This window comes from Onychomys torridus, chromosome 8 (genome assembly GCF_903995425.1).
Source record: "Onychomys torridus chromosome 8, mOncTor1.1, whole genome shotgun sequence".
NCBI lineage: Eukaryota > Metazoa > Chordata > Mammalia > Rodentia > Cricetidae > Onychomys > Onychomys torridus.
In genome coordinates this window covers 19,601,281-19,617,608 of record NC_050450.1, presented here as the reverse complement: position 1 = coordinate 19,617,608, position 16,328 = coordinate 19,601,281, and the positions used below count along the sequence as shown (strand labels likewise).

At 44.5% G+C, this 16,328-nt stretch overlaps 2 protein-coding genes across 6 annotated transcripts in view; one reads left to right on the top strand and one right to left on the bottom strand.

The window, feature by feature from the left end:
• The window catches only part of Luc7l (LUC7 like), a 36,775-nt gene extending 24,640 nt beyond the window's left edge, over nucleotides 1-12,135 (bottom strand). For 2 of the 5 annotated variants that reach the window (XM_036196234.1, XM_036196236.1), the window contains exons 1-4: nucleotides 11,960-12,135; nucleotides 10,076-10,111; nucleotides 4,282-4,496; nucleotides 2,269-2,363 (exon numbers count right to left, since the gene is read on the bottom strand). In XM_036196234.1, coding sequence (XP_036052127.1) covers nucleotides 2,269-2,363; nucleotides 4,282-4,342 — 156 coding nt within the window. In that variant the 5' untranslated portion in view covers nucleotides 4,343-4,496; nucleotides 10,076-10,111; nucleotides 11,960-12,135. Of the gene's footprint in view, nucleotides 1-2,268; nucleotides 3,409-3,799; nucleotides 4,497-10,075; nucleotides 10,112-11,959 lie in introns of those variants that run through there. The other 3 variants (XM_036196239.1, XM_036196240.1, XM_036196237.1) reach the window with 3 other exon arrangements.
• Nucleotides 12,136-12,285: 150 nt separating this feature from the next.
• Fam234a (family with sequence similarity 234 member A) overlaps nucleotides 12,286-16,328 on the top strand; it is a 36,151-nt gene continuing 32,108 nt past the window's right edge. Inside the window, 1 exon segment of the mRNA XM_036198041.1 lies at nucleotides 12,286-12,476. The gene's annotated coding sequence lies outside the window, so the exon portion shown is untranslated.

Below are 16,328 nucleotides of genomic sequence, written 5' to 3'. Positions count from 1 at the left end.
GCTGAAATTTAACAGATGATTTTCTCCACTGTTTATAGTCCTAAATTTACTTAATTTAAAATGAAAGCACATTCTATAAAACTAGCATTTATATTTGTACTATTCAGAGACTACAGGTATATGACAGTATAGATTTCTTGAGTTGAAAAACTATGCAATCAATGTAATCCTCAATTATTTTATACTGGGGGCTGAAAAGACTCAGCAAGAAAAGCCACTTGATAATCTGAGTTCAACCCCCAGATCCAATAGGTTGGAAAGAATCATCCCTCCAAGTTCTGGAGAGATGGCTCAGAGGTTAAGAGCACTAGTTGCTCTTCTAGAGGTCCTGAGTTCAATTCCTAGAAATCAGATGGCAGCTCAGAACCATCTATAATGAGATCTGGTGCTCTCTTCTGGCACAACACTGTATACATAATAAATAAATAAAAAATCTTTTTATTCATTCCTCCAAACTGTCCTGACCTATACACAAACACCTTGGTACCTACATGAACAGACAGACACACACAGTCAAAGAGAAAGAAAATAAAATGGACTGAAAACATGAATCTGGGGGGCTAGATAGATGGCTCAGCAGTTAAGAGCACTGGCTGCTCTTCCAGAGGTCCTGGATTGAGTTCCCAGCAATCGCATGGCTCACAATCTTCTGCAGTGGGATTTGACACTCTCTTCTGGCATAAAGGCCTACGTGCATATAGAACACTCACATAAATAAACAAATAAATAAATAAATCTTTGACAAAAAAAAAAAAAAAAAACATGGCTCTATAATTAAACGCATTTGCTGGTCTTTCAGAAACCTGGGTTCAGTTCCTGGCACCCATATCAGGAAGATTTATAACCACTTAGAATTTCAACTCTGTAAACATGTACTCAGGCCTAAACACAAATAAAATTAAGTGTGTATGTGTCTGGATAAAAATATCAGCCAGCCTGGGCTACAGAGTAAGTTCCAGGAAAGGCACAAAGCTACACAGAGAAACCTTGTCTCGAAAAAAGAAAAAGAAAAAAAAAAAAAAAAAAAAGAAGAAGAAAATATCATGATAGAATAAAAGTCTAACATACATCCAACTTGAAATTAAACATGATCAACCAAATTTTAAAAAAAAAACCTGCTACACAGATTTTATACTACTGAAATGTTTCATAACTCAAAAACTCTACCAACGATCTATAATTTGAAGAGCAACAAATTTTGCACGCTAATGCCAGGCGGTGGTGGCGCACGCCTTTAATCCCAGTACTTGGGAGGTAGAGGCAGGTGGATCTCTGTGAGTTCGAGGCCAGCCTGAGTCTACAAACCGAGTTCCAGGACAGCCTCCAAAACTACAGAGAAACCCTGTCTCGAAAAACAAAAAAAAAAAAAAAAAAAAAAAAATTCCACTCATTGTATGTATCAACCACAGATTCCCCTCCCATCCCTCCTCCTGCTCCCCTGCCTCAATCCTTCCTCCAAAAAGGTTTGGGTTACCACAGGGAGTCAGCAAAGCCTGGTACTTTCAATTGAGGCAGGACCAAGCCCCTCCCCCTTGCATCAAGACTGAGCAAGGCACCCCACCATAGGTAATGGGCTCCAGAAAGCCAGCTCATGCACCAAGAACTATTTTTTTAAGATAAAAGATGGGTACCAGTTCTCCTGTAATTTGTTTACATTTCTTTTTATTTTATTTTTACATGTATGGATATTTTGCCTGCATGTATGTCTGTGTACTATGTACATGGTTGGTCTCAAAAAGACCCCAAGAGGATGTCAAATCCCCCAGGACTGGAGCTGATGAATGAGTCCTAGGAATTGAACCTGGGTCCTCTAGGAAGACCACCAGTTAAGTGTTCTTAACAACTGAGCTATCTCTCCAGCCATGTAATTCTTACACAGGATAAAGTGAGTGTTTCAGCAATTCTAATCCTAAAAGTCGTGTTTTTAAACATTGAATTAGTTAATTTTTAAGGTTTTATTTTTATTATTTTAAAACTATGTACATGCATGTGCCTATGAATGGGTATATGCATATGAAAGTAGTTGCTGAAGAGTTCAGAAGTGGGCGTCAGATCCCCTGGAACTAGAGTTACAGATGTGTGTACTGGGAATCAAACACTGGTCTTCCACAAGAGCAACAAATGTCTTAACCACTGAGCTACCTCTCTAGCCCCTATTATGTAATTTTTAAAGATATTACTCTTGGGGTAAAGAAAAATATCACATCTACTGCCCCACCCCTTCTGAGACTTCTGAGACCCCTTCATAAGACTTTGGAATGCACCTACCGTCCCAGCAAGGATGTCATGGGGGCAGCAATCCAGAAGGTGACTCTTGCAGACACGGTCATCTGTAAACTTGACCCTCTGTCTGGTTTCATCCCCTGAAATTCATTTGTGGTTTTAAATAAAGTATTATCTCATTAACTATACAAGGCTACCTGGCACAACAATATACCTGGATGATTTGCAGACTAGCATTTCTGTATTCTCCCCATCACATACACTAAGAAACTGATCTAAAGATATTTACAATTGGAAGGGAATACAGATTTGTTTTAAGCTAAGAATTTTATGAAGACGCACACTTAATCACATCTAACTCCATCATTAAGTCAAGGAGTTAGAAGTAAGAGTGAGTACCAAAAGGCAGCAGCCCAAAAATACATGTGGGCAATGAGACACTAAGACCTATATAAATCAGAGTGCCATGAATCTACCACGTATGACTTAGAGCTGGTAATTTCCACCAAGCAAAGCAATTTATTAATCTTTTTGTTGTTGTCAAATTATAGGCAGTGGTTTATCAAAAAAACTGCAATAAGAAGAAAGCTTTCAGGCTCTATCACTGTTAAATATCTCTAGACCTGTTCTTCTTATTCCCCTTTCATCCCCACCCTTAAAAATGAAAGTTGGCACCTGGGAGTCACTTTTAACAAGACAATACCAAAGAAAGCAAAAAAGAATCAGGTTAGTCAATACACACTGTGAACTCCAACACATACTGTACCCATCTGCATTCTTCAAGAACTCAGCTGCAGAATTTTATGCCCGCTGTTGAAAAGTTTTAAAGGAAAAGTTTTCTTGCCCACACCTGCAGTAAGGAAGTCAGGGGGAATGATACATAAAAGTAAAGGCAAAGTGGTATGTGACAAATTTTAAGGCTAATCTGTGTATAGGACACAGTGCTGTGTAATAGTCAAGGAGGAATATATTTCAGGATTTGCAAGCATCCAGGATTAATGTAGTGTCTTTTTACTGAAAATGTTTTCTTTCTAAACTACACTTTTAAAGATACTTGTGGAAAAAAAGCAAACACTTTTTTGTTATAACAGCTTAGAAATTGGTTGTGACTCACGGCTCGATGAACATGAGGCTTTTCTGCAACTCCCTTGCAGATTGATGTAGGCAGGCAAAGATACACTGAACCTTTATAAATAAAATAGAGGGGCCACAATTGTTCAGTTTGTATGAAATAAAAATATGGGAAGCAATTCAAAAGCAACTCAACATACAAAGAAAGCTAAAAGCACTTATTGACCTATGAAATAAGGTGCAAAGAATCTGCACAGCCCTGCGAAATGTGCCAGTGTGAAATTACAACTTCATTACTTTAGTAAAAATGAAAACACAAAACCACAGCAGGGATCTAGCTTTGCTAGGATGCAACTGCTTTCTCCTGAGACACCACCATGATCTTGCACGCCTCCCTACAGAACCACCTACCTAACGAATGCCAAGAGCTGACTAAACCAAGGCTAGTTTGTGAGGCTGGGAAATGAGGGGTGGGAAGACTAGGAAAGTACACGGAGGAACCCACGTTAGAAATGCTCATTTACGGCTCCCCTTGTAACCGTACGGAGCAAGAGTTTTCGAAACCCGTCCAGCTCCTCGGGGGTCGCCTCTCCTCCGAGGAGTATCAGAGGAACTCTGCCACTCGGCAGCCAGCGCCCAGGAGCCCGCGCTGGTTCCAGCCCTTCGCCGAAGCTCCAATATGCCGGGCGGCGCCGAGCCGCGGTGCCGACCAAGAGGAAGTCGCATGACGGAAAATGGGAGGGGGATAAAGCCCCACAGTCGGATCGGCTCTCAGGGAGGAGACCGCCCGACGAGAAGGACACGAGCCGCAGCAGGCTCTCAAGCCAAGCGGATCAGACAAAGGCCCAGCGCCTGGGGTCGGCGAGCGGGGAAAAAGGAATGGCGCCCCGCGCAGGCGCACACGGTCACGGCCCTCGCCTCAGGCTGCCAGGCGGCCTCGCCTTGCTCCCGCCCCCGCCCAGCGCCTGGACGGCCGCACAGACTCACCGTCCCGAGCAGTGCCCATGAGTTGGTCCAGCAGGGCCCGCATCTGCGCCTGGGCGGACATGGTGGCCAGTGGGGACGGCCGCGAAGCTCCTCACAACTCAACGGCAGCAGGGGTAACAGCGGCAGCGAAAGGTGGTCTGTCGGCCTGAAGCCCGCTCGGCGCTTTCCCGCCGCGGGGAATGCTGGGAGGAAGTTCGTTGACGTTGATGCAGGGCCTGCCGGGAAATGTAGTTTGGGACACCCAGAGTCGCCGGGTGGGGTAGAGGCAGTCACAACTTGTCCTAGAGACGAGATTGAAACTCCGACCCTGATTTCACCGTGGTCCCTAAACCTTCCTTCCTTTCTTCCTTCCTTCCTTCCTTCCTTCCTTCCTTCCTTCCTTCCTTCCTTCCTTTCTTTCTTTTTCTTTCTTTCTTTCTCTTTCTTTTTCTTTCTTCCTTTCTCTCTTCCTCTCTCTCCCTCCCTCCCTCCCTCCCTCCCTCCCTCCCTCCCTCCCTCCCTCCTCTCTCTCTCTCTCTCTCTCTCTCTCTCTCTCTCTCTCTCTCTCTCTCTTTGGCTTTTCGAGACAGGGTTTCTCTGTGTAGCTTTGCGCCTTTCCTAGAACTCGCTTTGGAGACCAGACTGGCCTGGAACTCATAGAGATCCTCCTGCCTCTGCCTCCTGTCTCTGCCTCCTGAGTGCTGGGATTAAAGGAGTGTGCCACCACCGCCCGTCTTTTTTTTGTTTTGTTTTGTTTTGTTTTGTTTTGTTTTTCGAGACAGGGTTTCTATGTGTAGCTTTGAGCCTTTCCTGGAACTCACTCTGTAGCCCAGGCTGGCCTCGAACTCACAAAGATCCACCTGGCTCTGCCTCCTCAGTGCTGGGATTAAAGGCGTGAGCCACCACCACCAGGCCTCTAAACCTTTCTTTAAATTTATTTATTTAGTATATATACAGGGTTCTGTCTGCATGTATGCCTGAAGGCCAGAAGAGGACAGATGTCTGTGAGCCACCATGTGATTGCTAGGAATTGAACTCAGGACCTCCAGAAGAGCAGCTAGATGCTCTTAACTGGTGAGCCATCGCTTAAGCTCCCAAATTCTATTTTCTAATGAGACTTTCATGGAAACAAATAAAATATACTAAACTGAGTGGTGTGATTCATGCCTATAATCTCAGGAGGTAAGGGTTGTGTCCATAAAGTTCAAGCTAAGGGATTTCTTTTGGGACATGGATGAAAAGATCACCCTAGTATGGTAGACCAATTTGTGACAATGCTGCTTACCCTATATAAGCTGTAAAAATTTCCAGTATGAGACTAGACTTTTATATATAGCAGGGGGTACCCTAGGATGACTGTGGCTTATAATAAGCTTTGGTTTTACTCAATCACCTTGCAAGCCTCAATGAAACATTTCACTATTAAGATTAGAATTTATAGCCGGGCAGTGGTGGCACATGCCTGTAATCCCAGCACTCGGCAGGCAGAGGCAGGTGGATCTCTGTGAGTTCGAGGTCAGCCTGGTCTACAAAGATAGTCCAGGACAGGCTCAAAAGCTACAGAGAAACCCTGCTTAAAAAAAAAAAAAAAGAAAAGAAAAAGAAAAAGAAAAAGAAAAAAGAAAATAATTTATACTGTATCAAGCTGATAATAGAAAAGTAAATTAATTAATTACTTTAAAAAACTGAGCTTGCAGAGAGGCGGGCACTTCCTCCAGCCTCCACTGAGTTAGAGCTGTTGGATGAAGTCCCTGCCTAGGCTTGTATTGCTTTTGGATATCCAGAATTAAACCTTGCTTTTGCATTCCAAAAAAAAAGAGAGAGAGAGAGAGAGAGAGAGAGAGACTAGACCTTTTTGAGGAACTAACCCATATGTTTATTAAAGAGCTCTCTCTCTTTTTGAATGTTTATGTGATCTCTGTTTGTTGGAGTTTCCATTTCACACAGACTCATAATAGTACAATATTTGACCAGGTGGTGGTGACACACCCTTTAATCCCAGTCCTTGGGAGGCAGAGGCAGGTGGATTTCTGTGACTGTGAGTTCGAGGCCAGTCTGGCCTACAGGGTGAGTTCCAGGACAGCCAGGGCTACACAGAGAAACCCTGTCTCAAAAAAAAAAAAAAAAAAAGTACAATATTTGTATTATATATTCCAGTTGTTGGTGGTTGTTTTTGCTTTTTTGGGAGGCCTACCTCCCAGCTCCCAAATAAATCACACAAGGAGGTTTATTCTTAATTATAAATGCCTGACCTTAGCTTGGCTTGTTTCTTGTTAGCTTTTCTTAACTTTCAATTATCCTATCTACCTTTTGCCTCTGGGCTTTTTCCTTTTTTTTTTTTTTGTTTTTGTTTTTGTTTTTGTTTTTGTTTTTGTTGACAGGGTTTCTCTGTATAGTCCTGGCTGTCCTGGAACTCATTCCGTAGACCAAGCTGCCCTCGAACTTGTAGAGATCCGCCTGGCTCTGTTTCCTAAGTGCTAGGATTAAAGGCATGCGCCACCACTGCCTGGCTTTTTCCTTTTCTTACTTCCGTATATCTTTCTTTCACTCTTACTCCATGGCTGGCTGTGTGGGTGGCTGGCCCCTAGCATCCTCTTCTCCTTTATCTCTTGCTCTTTTTCCTTTCCTCCCTATTCTCTCTGCCTGCCAGCCCTGCCTATCCTTTCTCCTGCCTCGCTGTTGGCCTTTGAGTTCTTTATTAGACCATCAGGTGTTTTAGACCAAGCAAAGTAACACAGTTTCACAAATGCAACATTAAAGAATGTAACAATCTTTGTATCATTAAACAAATGTTCCACAGCATAAACAAATGTAACACATTCTCCTCCCCTCCACACCCCCACAGGGTGTCTCTGTGTAGTTTTGTGGCCTGTCCTGGATCTCACTCTGTAGACCAGGCTGGCCTCAAACTCACAGAGATCTGCCTGGCTCTGCCTCCTGCATGCTGGCATTAAAGGTGTGGGCCACCACTGCCCGGCCAAATGTAACACATCTTAAAATAATATTCTACAATACCAATTCCCTTTTTGTAACTGGAGTTACAAATGTTTGTGAACTGCCATGTGGGTGCTGGAAACCAAACCTGAATCCTGAGCAAGAACAGCAAGTGCTCTTAAGCTCGGAGCCATTTTTCCAATCTACAGCTCCCTTGTTAATGATTTCCCTTGTCTCTACCCACTGGCTTTTGAGAGGACTGATACAAATGGCTCAGTTCTGATATTGATATTTCTTCTCTTGTCTCTCAATGAACTTTTTTTTTCTCCAAAGGCATGGCTGATTTATCATTTTGTGTTCTGGTCTGTCAATGAGGATGTCCCAGTCTGAGCTTACATTAGGAGATGATAGATTATGTGAATTGAAGTTTCCAGAAAAAGCCCACACCTATGCTTAAAGATTCTACAAAGCTGGTTCACTGATGGTTATGACTGTATGAAGGGGGAAAAGGGAGGGACTGAGGATGCGGCTCAGTTGATAGAGTGCTTGCTTAGTGTGCTCTGGGTTCCATGCCCAGTGCAGCATAAAACCAGGCAGGGTGGTGTTCACATGTTATTACAGTAATTGGGAGGTAGGTGCAGAGGAATCAAAAGTTCAAGTTCATCTTGAGCTACATAGTGAGTTCAAGGCCAGCCTGGACTACATGAGCCCTTGTCTAAAAAGACAGAAAAAAAGGAAGGAAGGAAAGGAGGAAGAAAGGAAGGGAAGAAGGGAAGAAAGGAGGGAGGGAAGGAAAGAAGGAAGGAAGGAAAAAGAAAAAAAGAGCTTCCTGAATATGGAGTGTTAGAATGTTGCTGATCTAGAGCCCAATTATCATGAGCTATCTTTAGTCCTCTTAGTATTATTCATTTCCTACATCTGAGTTTTACCTATAGGTGGGTCTCTGAATTAGAAATCAGCCTGGTTTGCACAGGGAGTTTCAGGTTAGCCAGGGCCACAGGCCAATCAAGGCTACATAGTGAACCATATATGCCTCAATTTATGGCTTTATATTTTTTTCTGTAACTATAAAAATTTCATGAACCAGGTATGGTGTCACATGCCTGCCTTTAGTCCCAGAACGCAGGGGACAGAAGCAGGCATGCTGTGGGATGTTCTGTATGTCAAATGTGTTGCTCTGATTAGTTAAAATAAATAAAGTGCTGATTGGCCAGTAGCAAGGCAGGAAAGCATAGCGTAGGCGGGACAAGGAAGAAGAAAAGGTGGGAAGTAAAGGCTGGGGGAGACACTGCCAGCTGCCACCATGAGAAACAATGTAAAGACACCAGTAAGCCGCAAGCCATGTGACAAAGTATAGACTAACAAAAATGGGCTAAATATAAGAGTAAGAGCTAGACAATGGTAGGCCTGAGCTAATGGCCAAACAGTTTAAATAACATAAGTGTCTGTATGATTATTTTATACGTGGGTTGTGAGACCGCAGGGGCTTGGTGGAACCTGGAGAGAAGCTCTCCAACTACACAGGCAGATCTGTGTGTTGGGAAATATTTGTTTAACTATGTAAAGATGTGTTGCGTTTGTTTAATTATATAAAGATGTGTTGCTGCTTTACCTTGCCTGCCTAAGGCACCTGATTGGTCTAATAAAAAGCTGACCAGCCAATAGTGAGAGAGGAGGTGTGGGCGAGACTTCCAGGCAGGGAGAGTAAGTAGGAGGAATTTAGACTTGAAAGAAAAAAGAAAAAGAGGCCAGGGAGATGCCAGGGGCCAGGGAGACAGACACGGAGGAAGCAGGAAATACAGAAGGAAAGAAAAGTAAAAAGCCCTGAGAGAAAACGTAGATGAATAGAAACAGGTTAAATCGTTAAGAGAGCTAGTGGGACAAGCCTAAGCTAAGGCTGAGCATACATAATTAATAATAAGTCTCTGTGTCTTTATTTGGGAGCTGGTTGGCAGCTCAAAGAAAACTCCAACTACATCTATGAATTCAAGGCCAGTCTGATCTACAGAGTGAGTTCCAGTACAGCTGGAGTTATGTAGAAAAACCCTGTCCAAAAAGAAAAACAAATAAAAATTAAAACTTCATAAAACCTTTCCCAGGTTGGGACATGGTATTCAGCAGGAATGTTGGGACACGGTTGTTTGAAAGAAAATGGCCCCATAGGCTCATAGGGAGTGATACTATTAGGAGGTGTGGCCTTGTTGGAGTAGGTGAGGTGTTGTTGGAGGAAGTGTGTCACTGGGGGCAGGCTTTAAGGTCTCAGATGCTCAAGCCAGGACGATATCTTACTTGCTCTTCTTGCTGCCTGCAAGTCCAAATGTAGAAGTCTCAGCTATCTCTTTAGCACCATGTCTGCCTGCACATTGCCATGCTCTCCACCACGATGATAATGGATTAAACCTCTGAACTGTAAGCCAGCTGTTGACCCCACTGGTTGAAAATAAGACCACTACCACAATTTAAAGTCAAATTTGAAGCAAACTTTAATTAAATACTGGCCAGATGGATGGGCTCTGGCCAGGTCCATCTCTGGGTTTCCAGAAGATGGCCCCGAATCAAGTTTTGCAGAGGCTTAAGTATTTCCTGTCAGGTCCAATCAGGGGCAAGCATAATCCTGGCCTTTTTCCTGCCTGTAAACCTCCTGCCCACATGTGATCAAGCACATCTGGTGCAGATGAGTCAAACAAAGGGAGTGAAAACATGTGGCTTGTTGTCTCCCATAAACAGTAGCCTCCAGAATTTAAGAAACTATCTGTTCTTGGATAAGGGGCTTATAGATCAGAGGCATTTTGTTTGTTTGTTTGTTTCAGGAATCTCTAAGGCATACTAATTAAAACTTAAAATTGGGGTTAGGGATTTAGCTCAGTGGTAGAACACTTACCTAGCAAGCACAAGGCCCTGGGTTCGGTCCTCAGCTCTGAAAAAAAAAAAAGACAAAATAACAAAAAAGACCAAAAAACAAGGTAACTGATTCTAGGTTCTTGTGCCATGGTCACTTGCAAGTTGAATAAACCACCTCTTATCCCCTTCCAGGCAAGAGCCATGTCTTTGTGTTGGCAAATCACCAGTCAGTTTCAAAACCAAACAAGAGGCTGAAGAGATGGTAAAGAGGGTTACTGCTCTTACAGAGGACCAGAGTTTAGTTCCCAGAACCCATGTCCAGCAGCTCACAACTTCTGGTAACCCCCCCAGCTCCAGGAAATTTGACACCCTCACTGGGTCTCAGAGGCACCTGCAGTCACATACATATACCCTCCCCTGACATACACAAAACTAATAAATATTTTAAAAATAAGAATAAGGGCTGGAGAGATAGTTCAGCCTTTAAGAGCACTCACTGGCTACTTTTCCAGAGGTCCTAAGGTTCAATTCCCAGGAACCACATGGTGGCTAACAACCATCTGTAGTAACATCTGGTGCCCTCTTCTGGCCTGCAGGCAAACACACAGGCAGAACACAGTGTGTGTGTGTGTGTGTGTGTGTGTGTGTGTGTGTGTGTGTGTGTGTGTGTGCGCGCGCGCGCGCATTTACAAAAAGAATAATATCAAACAACTAAACAAATTTTTTGACAAATGTGAGCAACATACTTGGAACAGTGGCACTTGTACATACTGCAGCAAGCCTGCATCAGCTGCTTTTGCTAAAATGTTTTGACTCCTCACTTGGGCCCATAGAGTAAATAAAACTAGGATAAGAGTCTAATATTTTGCCTTCCTTTTATGTCTGTCTATCTCCTTACACTAACTGAAGGCACATATTAATAATTATCCTAGACCTTTCTACTTGAACAGATCCTAGGAGGACCAAACTCTGGCAAGACAGCCCACCCTCATCCAAACATTTATTTATCCATAGTCGGAATGAGGTTGCACCATCAACAATAAGCAGATTAACAATTTTAAATGTATCGAGGGCTGGGGAATATAGCTCAGTGACAGAATATTTTTGCCTATCATGCACTGGGACAGGGGTTTAGCTCCCAGTACCCGTGCCCCCAAATCAGTAACTGTAGTGTTGCCAGCCTATAATCCCAGCAAATGAAAGATAGAGGCAGGAAAACCAGGAATTCAAGGCTAGCCTTAGAGACATATAAAAAATGCAAGGCCAGTCAGGCAGTGGTGGCCCACACTTTAAATCCCAGCATTCAGGAGAAAATGAGTTCGATCTCTGAGTTTGAAGCCAGCCTGGTCTATGAAGCAAGTTCTAGGTCAGCCCAAGCGACAGAGAAAAACTTTGTCTCAAAATAAATAAATAAATAAACAAACAAACAAATAAATGCAAGGCCAATCTGAGTAAATGAGAACTCCGCCTTCAAAAAAAAAAAAAAGGAACAAACAGAAGCTAGGGTTATACCTGAATTGGTAGAGTGCATACCTACCAAATACAAAGCCCTGGGTTAGATTACAGCACTGCATAAAACCATTGTAATGGCACATGCCTGTAATCACAGTACTCAGGAGGTATGGTTCAGAATAAGGATTTTAAAGTTCAAGGCCAGCCTGAACTATATCAGACCCTGTCCTCAAAAACAAGAGATCTGGTGAGAAGACTCAGTGGGTAAAGGTCCTTGCCAAGCAATTGTGCAAGCCTTGTAACCTAAATTTGATCCCAAGAACCCACATAAAGGCAGAAGAAGAGAACCAACCATGCATAGTTGTCCTCTGACCTTCACTCCGTGTCTGTGTGTGCGTGCGTGTGCATAGATGGAAGAAAATGCCGTGGACAGCAAGTGCATGGAATGATATGCAGTCTAGAAAAAAGATACCTTGGGACTGATGCCTCCTTTCATAATTTTCTGGTGTCAGTATTGCAACATGAGGCCCAAGCTATCACAGCATTACCATACCAAAAAGCTCGGCTCTTGTACTAGCTGGCTCTTCGCTGGAAAAGAGCAACACCAGACGCCGCATTAGCGTTGTTGCTAAGCAATTGACTCAGGTCGCTTTGGTACGCCCCTTCCGCTGACAGGAAGTGACGCACGCGCTGGCGGGGCGGGACCAAGGAGGAGCCACTAGTCTCTTTGGGGCGGGGCCATCTGCAGGGCAGGTTTAGGGCGGGCTCTGTGGGGGCGTGGCACTCTGCCCTCAGGCCGGGGCGGGCCCGGGTGGGCCGGGGAGGGGCGCTACTGTCCCGGGCAGTCTGTTCTCCTACTCTGTCGCTCTCCACCCCGGCACCTTGGGAATGTGGATTCCGGACTCCAGCGACCGCAGTTGAGCCAGCCTTGGCAATCCTCCTGGACCACTTGCTGAGGAGCAGGATCTCGCCGACGCGTCTGAGAGCAGGTCAGGAGCTAACTAGCTAACTCTCACGCGCGACCTCACTCGAGCCGAAGCCCCCTGCGCTTGATCACCAGGAGCTGGTGGGGGCTTGGAGCGGGTCGGGACACCTGGAGAGCGGCGCACAGCTTGGATTGGCCCGGCCTGAGGTCCCAGAGTAGCAGGGTCATTCCTGGGGCCTGGCACCCTCGGACGCGCCGAACTCGCCAAAGCAAATCTGTGCTTGTCCGTGTCTGTTCCCTGGAGGGCGCTAGTGCTGACACAGAGCGACAGGGGGTGACTAACCCGAGGGACCCTGGGCTCAAGTGGACATCTGCTAATCTTGTGCAGTTCCTTAAATTCTGTGGCTCTCACCAGGGCTCTTTGGGCCCCGCAAATGAAGCATCAGTGAGACTCAGTTCATATTCTTCAAGTTCAGGGCCAAGGCAGGTGAGGTGGGTATGGTCATGAGTGGTGATGGGGATGTCTTCGTCCTCCGCTGTTCGTTCTTTCAGTGCGATCGCCGCCTCCTCCTGCTGCCTTTAACTGGAAGCAATCTTCCTGCCTCAGCCTTTTAAGTGCTGGACTGTGGTTTCTTCTGTAGTGGCATTTTTCTCACTCCTTCCATTGCCTCTTTGTGTTGCTTATCTGTTGCTTTGTAACAAAAAACCCCACAAAATTTAATGGATTAAAACAATGTTTCGACGCCAGGCGGTGGTGGCCTTTAATCCCAGCACTCAGGAGGCAGAGGCAGGTGGATCTCTGTGAGTTCAAGGACAGCCTGGTCTACAGAGTGAGTTCAGGACAGGCTCTAAAGCCACACAGAGAAACCCTGTCTCAAAAAACAAAACAAAACACCACAAACAAACACACAATCAAAAAGCAAAACCAAGAAACAATGTTTATGCTAGGTGTAGTGGTGCATACTTGTAATCCAGGAGTTCAAGCTGAGACATAAGAATTCTGAGTTTGAGGTCAGCCTGGTCTACAATATGAGGTCTTTTCCAAATAAATAAACAAAATAAAACAGCCTTTGTGATTTCAGCACTTTCTGTGGGTTGGAAGTCAGGTATAGTCCACCTAGGTGATGATGGCCCAGTGCCTCTCACTAGGTTGTGGGATCTAAATCCAAAATAGCTAACTCCAAAGACCAGTGGCAGAAGTCCTGGATGCCTCCTGGATCTTTCTTGTTTTCTATTGGTAGCTGTCCTCCCTCATGGGCCTTCTCTGTAAGGGAAGTGGGGTGATAGAAACCACTGTACTCTTTACGACCCAGTTTTGGAAGTCTAACAGCCCCTCCACATTCCTTTTGTATTACTAAGTGCAAAGGGAGTAGGCACAGCCAAGAGTCTATGAACTTTGTGTGTCTGCATGCACGTGTGTGTGCAGGTGTGTGTGCAGGTGTACCTGTGTCAGAGAATACAACTTGTAGGAGTAGGTCTCCCCCTCTACCAGGGGATCCTCTTGTCTCCAGTCCTCCAGATCCCCACTGTATGAACTGATCCCCAACTCTTTTTTGGGAATGGACTTTTTTGAGACAAGTTTTGCTTTGTATTCCTGGCTGGCCTCAAACGTGTGCTGAGCCTCTTTGCTCTTTTAAATCAAGGGCTTCAGAAATGCACTACCATGTCCAGTTTGTGACTATGTTATTTATTTATCTTTTAGAATTAATTTTATGTGTATGACTGATTTGCCTGCATGTATGTTTGTGCACCATGAGCATGCTTCTTGCCTGTGGAGGTCAGAAGAGAATGTTGGATTCTCCAGAAGTGGGAGTTACAGATGTTTGTGAACTGCCATGTGGGTGCTAGGGATGGAACCTGGGGCTTCTGCAAGGGCAGCAAATGCTCTTATCCTCTGAGCCAACTCTCCAGTCCCTTGTGATTATATTTTAAAGCCATGCTTCTACCCACACCCGTAGGAAAAGAGTGCCTACTCATTCCTCTAATTGCAGCTGAAGGTCTACACCTAATGTTCATATGAGCTTTAATGTCTGGGAGAACGACAGTCAGTTGGGTCTCGGAATGGGGCTTTTCGGAGGAAAGGAAATGTTCAGCCCTCAGGATGATGTTGAGCACTTGGGAAAACAGATTTCCCTGTAGAAAACTGAAGTGGTCTCTGGGCCGTGGTGGCGGTGGCGCACGCCTTTAATCCCAGCACTGGGGAGTCAGAGGCAGAGGATCTCTGTGAGTTCTAAGCCAGCCTGGGCTATGGAGTTCCCAGGACAGGCTCCAAAACTATACAGAGAAACTCTGTCTCTAAAAACAAAAAGGAAGAAAGAAATAAAGGAAGGAAGGAAGGAAGGAAGGAAGGAAGGAAGAAAGGACATTGAGAAGGTCTTACTAGAGAAAAGCACGGTCATAGTGGTAGAAAGAAGGTACAGGTGTTGTCACATTTGAGTGACATCTGTGTTTATAGTTGGCATTTAAAGTCACCTGATCCTGCAAGCTATAGATTTCTTCGGAAAAAAAAAAAAAAGATTCATGGACACACAAGTTAGTAAGTGACTCTCCTGAGAGAGGCTGATGCTCACCTTAAGGATTAGACATTTGTTCAGATGTGTGCATGCTTATGTCTATTTCCTGCCGGCTACCACTCCACTTTGTCCTTGGGTGGGGAGTGGGGAAGCAGTAACAATAAGTGTGTGTTCTTAAATTCCTGGAAATATCCGACAAGAGAACACAGAGTGGTGTGAGGGGCACCCTAAGTCACAGTGGTGTAAAGCATCACCAAAGTGTGCCAGTGGATTTTGGACACACCTGGGTTTTATAGACATAGTAGGAAGAAGTCGAAGAAGGGCAGATGAAGGGGCAAATGCAGAGAAGCAGTGAGATGGGGGCAGACAGTGGGTGTGAGATGGGGGGGGGGTGACTGACAGACAGGAGCCAGGGATGGAAAGACCTGGAGTTAGCCTAGGTGTTGACTTTGTTCTGAAGTGGTGATGAGTCATTCTAGAATTGTAACATGACCAGGAGATATTTTTGGAACATTTGAGAGGACTCCAGAAATCACTGTGAGAAGTTTTAAAATACAACCTAAGTGGTCACCATGAAGACAGCCTAGGGATGTTGAGATGGTTCAGCTTGTAAAGACACCTGCCACCAAGCCTGATGATCTGTGAGTTTGATCCCTAAGTCTCACATGGTGTAAGGAGAGAACCAACTCCTGCAGGTTGTCCTCTGACCTTCACATATGCTGTCTATGACATGCATGTGCCCACACACATATACACACACATAAAATAAAATAAAATGAAATCAAATTTTTAAGAGGAGGGGCTAGATTGACAAGATGGATGAGTTAGAATCTTAAGTGTCCCCAAATTTACCATGTATCTCACTCAAAATTGATCTTGAAACCCACACACTTGGTGTAATGTGTTTCTATCCTCATTTGTAAACTCCTGGATGGAACTTAGGTTGTTAGGATATAATACACACAAAAAAGGTGACTCCTAACTAAGTAACCGGAAAGTAAATGCTGACAGTTCATGTGATTTATCTGTGAAGTGGAGTCAATTTTAGAGTGATCTTAGGTTGAACATGTTAGTTCAGAGGTGAAAACTGCTGTTATCTGTTGACCTCACTCAGTCTTGGTAGCTGATTCACAGAGTTGGTGTTCTCTACTTTTGTGAATGTATAGACACATGCATTTAAAAATGGTGTGGTAGTCAGGCATGGTGGCACAAGCCCATAATCTTAGCATTTGGGAGGCACAGGCCCAAGAATCGGAAGTTCAAGGTCAGTCTCAGGCACATAACAAGTTGAAGTAATGAGACTACGTGTAAAAACACAAACAAACAGGGCTGGAGAGATGGCTCAGAGGTTAAGAGCACCGACTGCTCTTCCAGAGGTCCTGAGTTCAATTCCCAGCAACCAC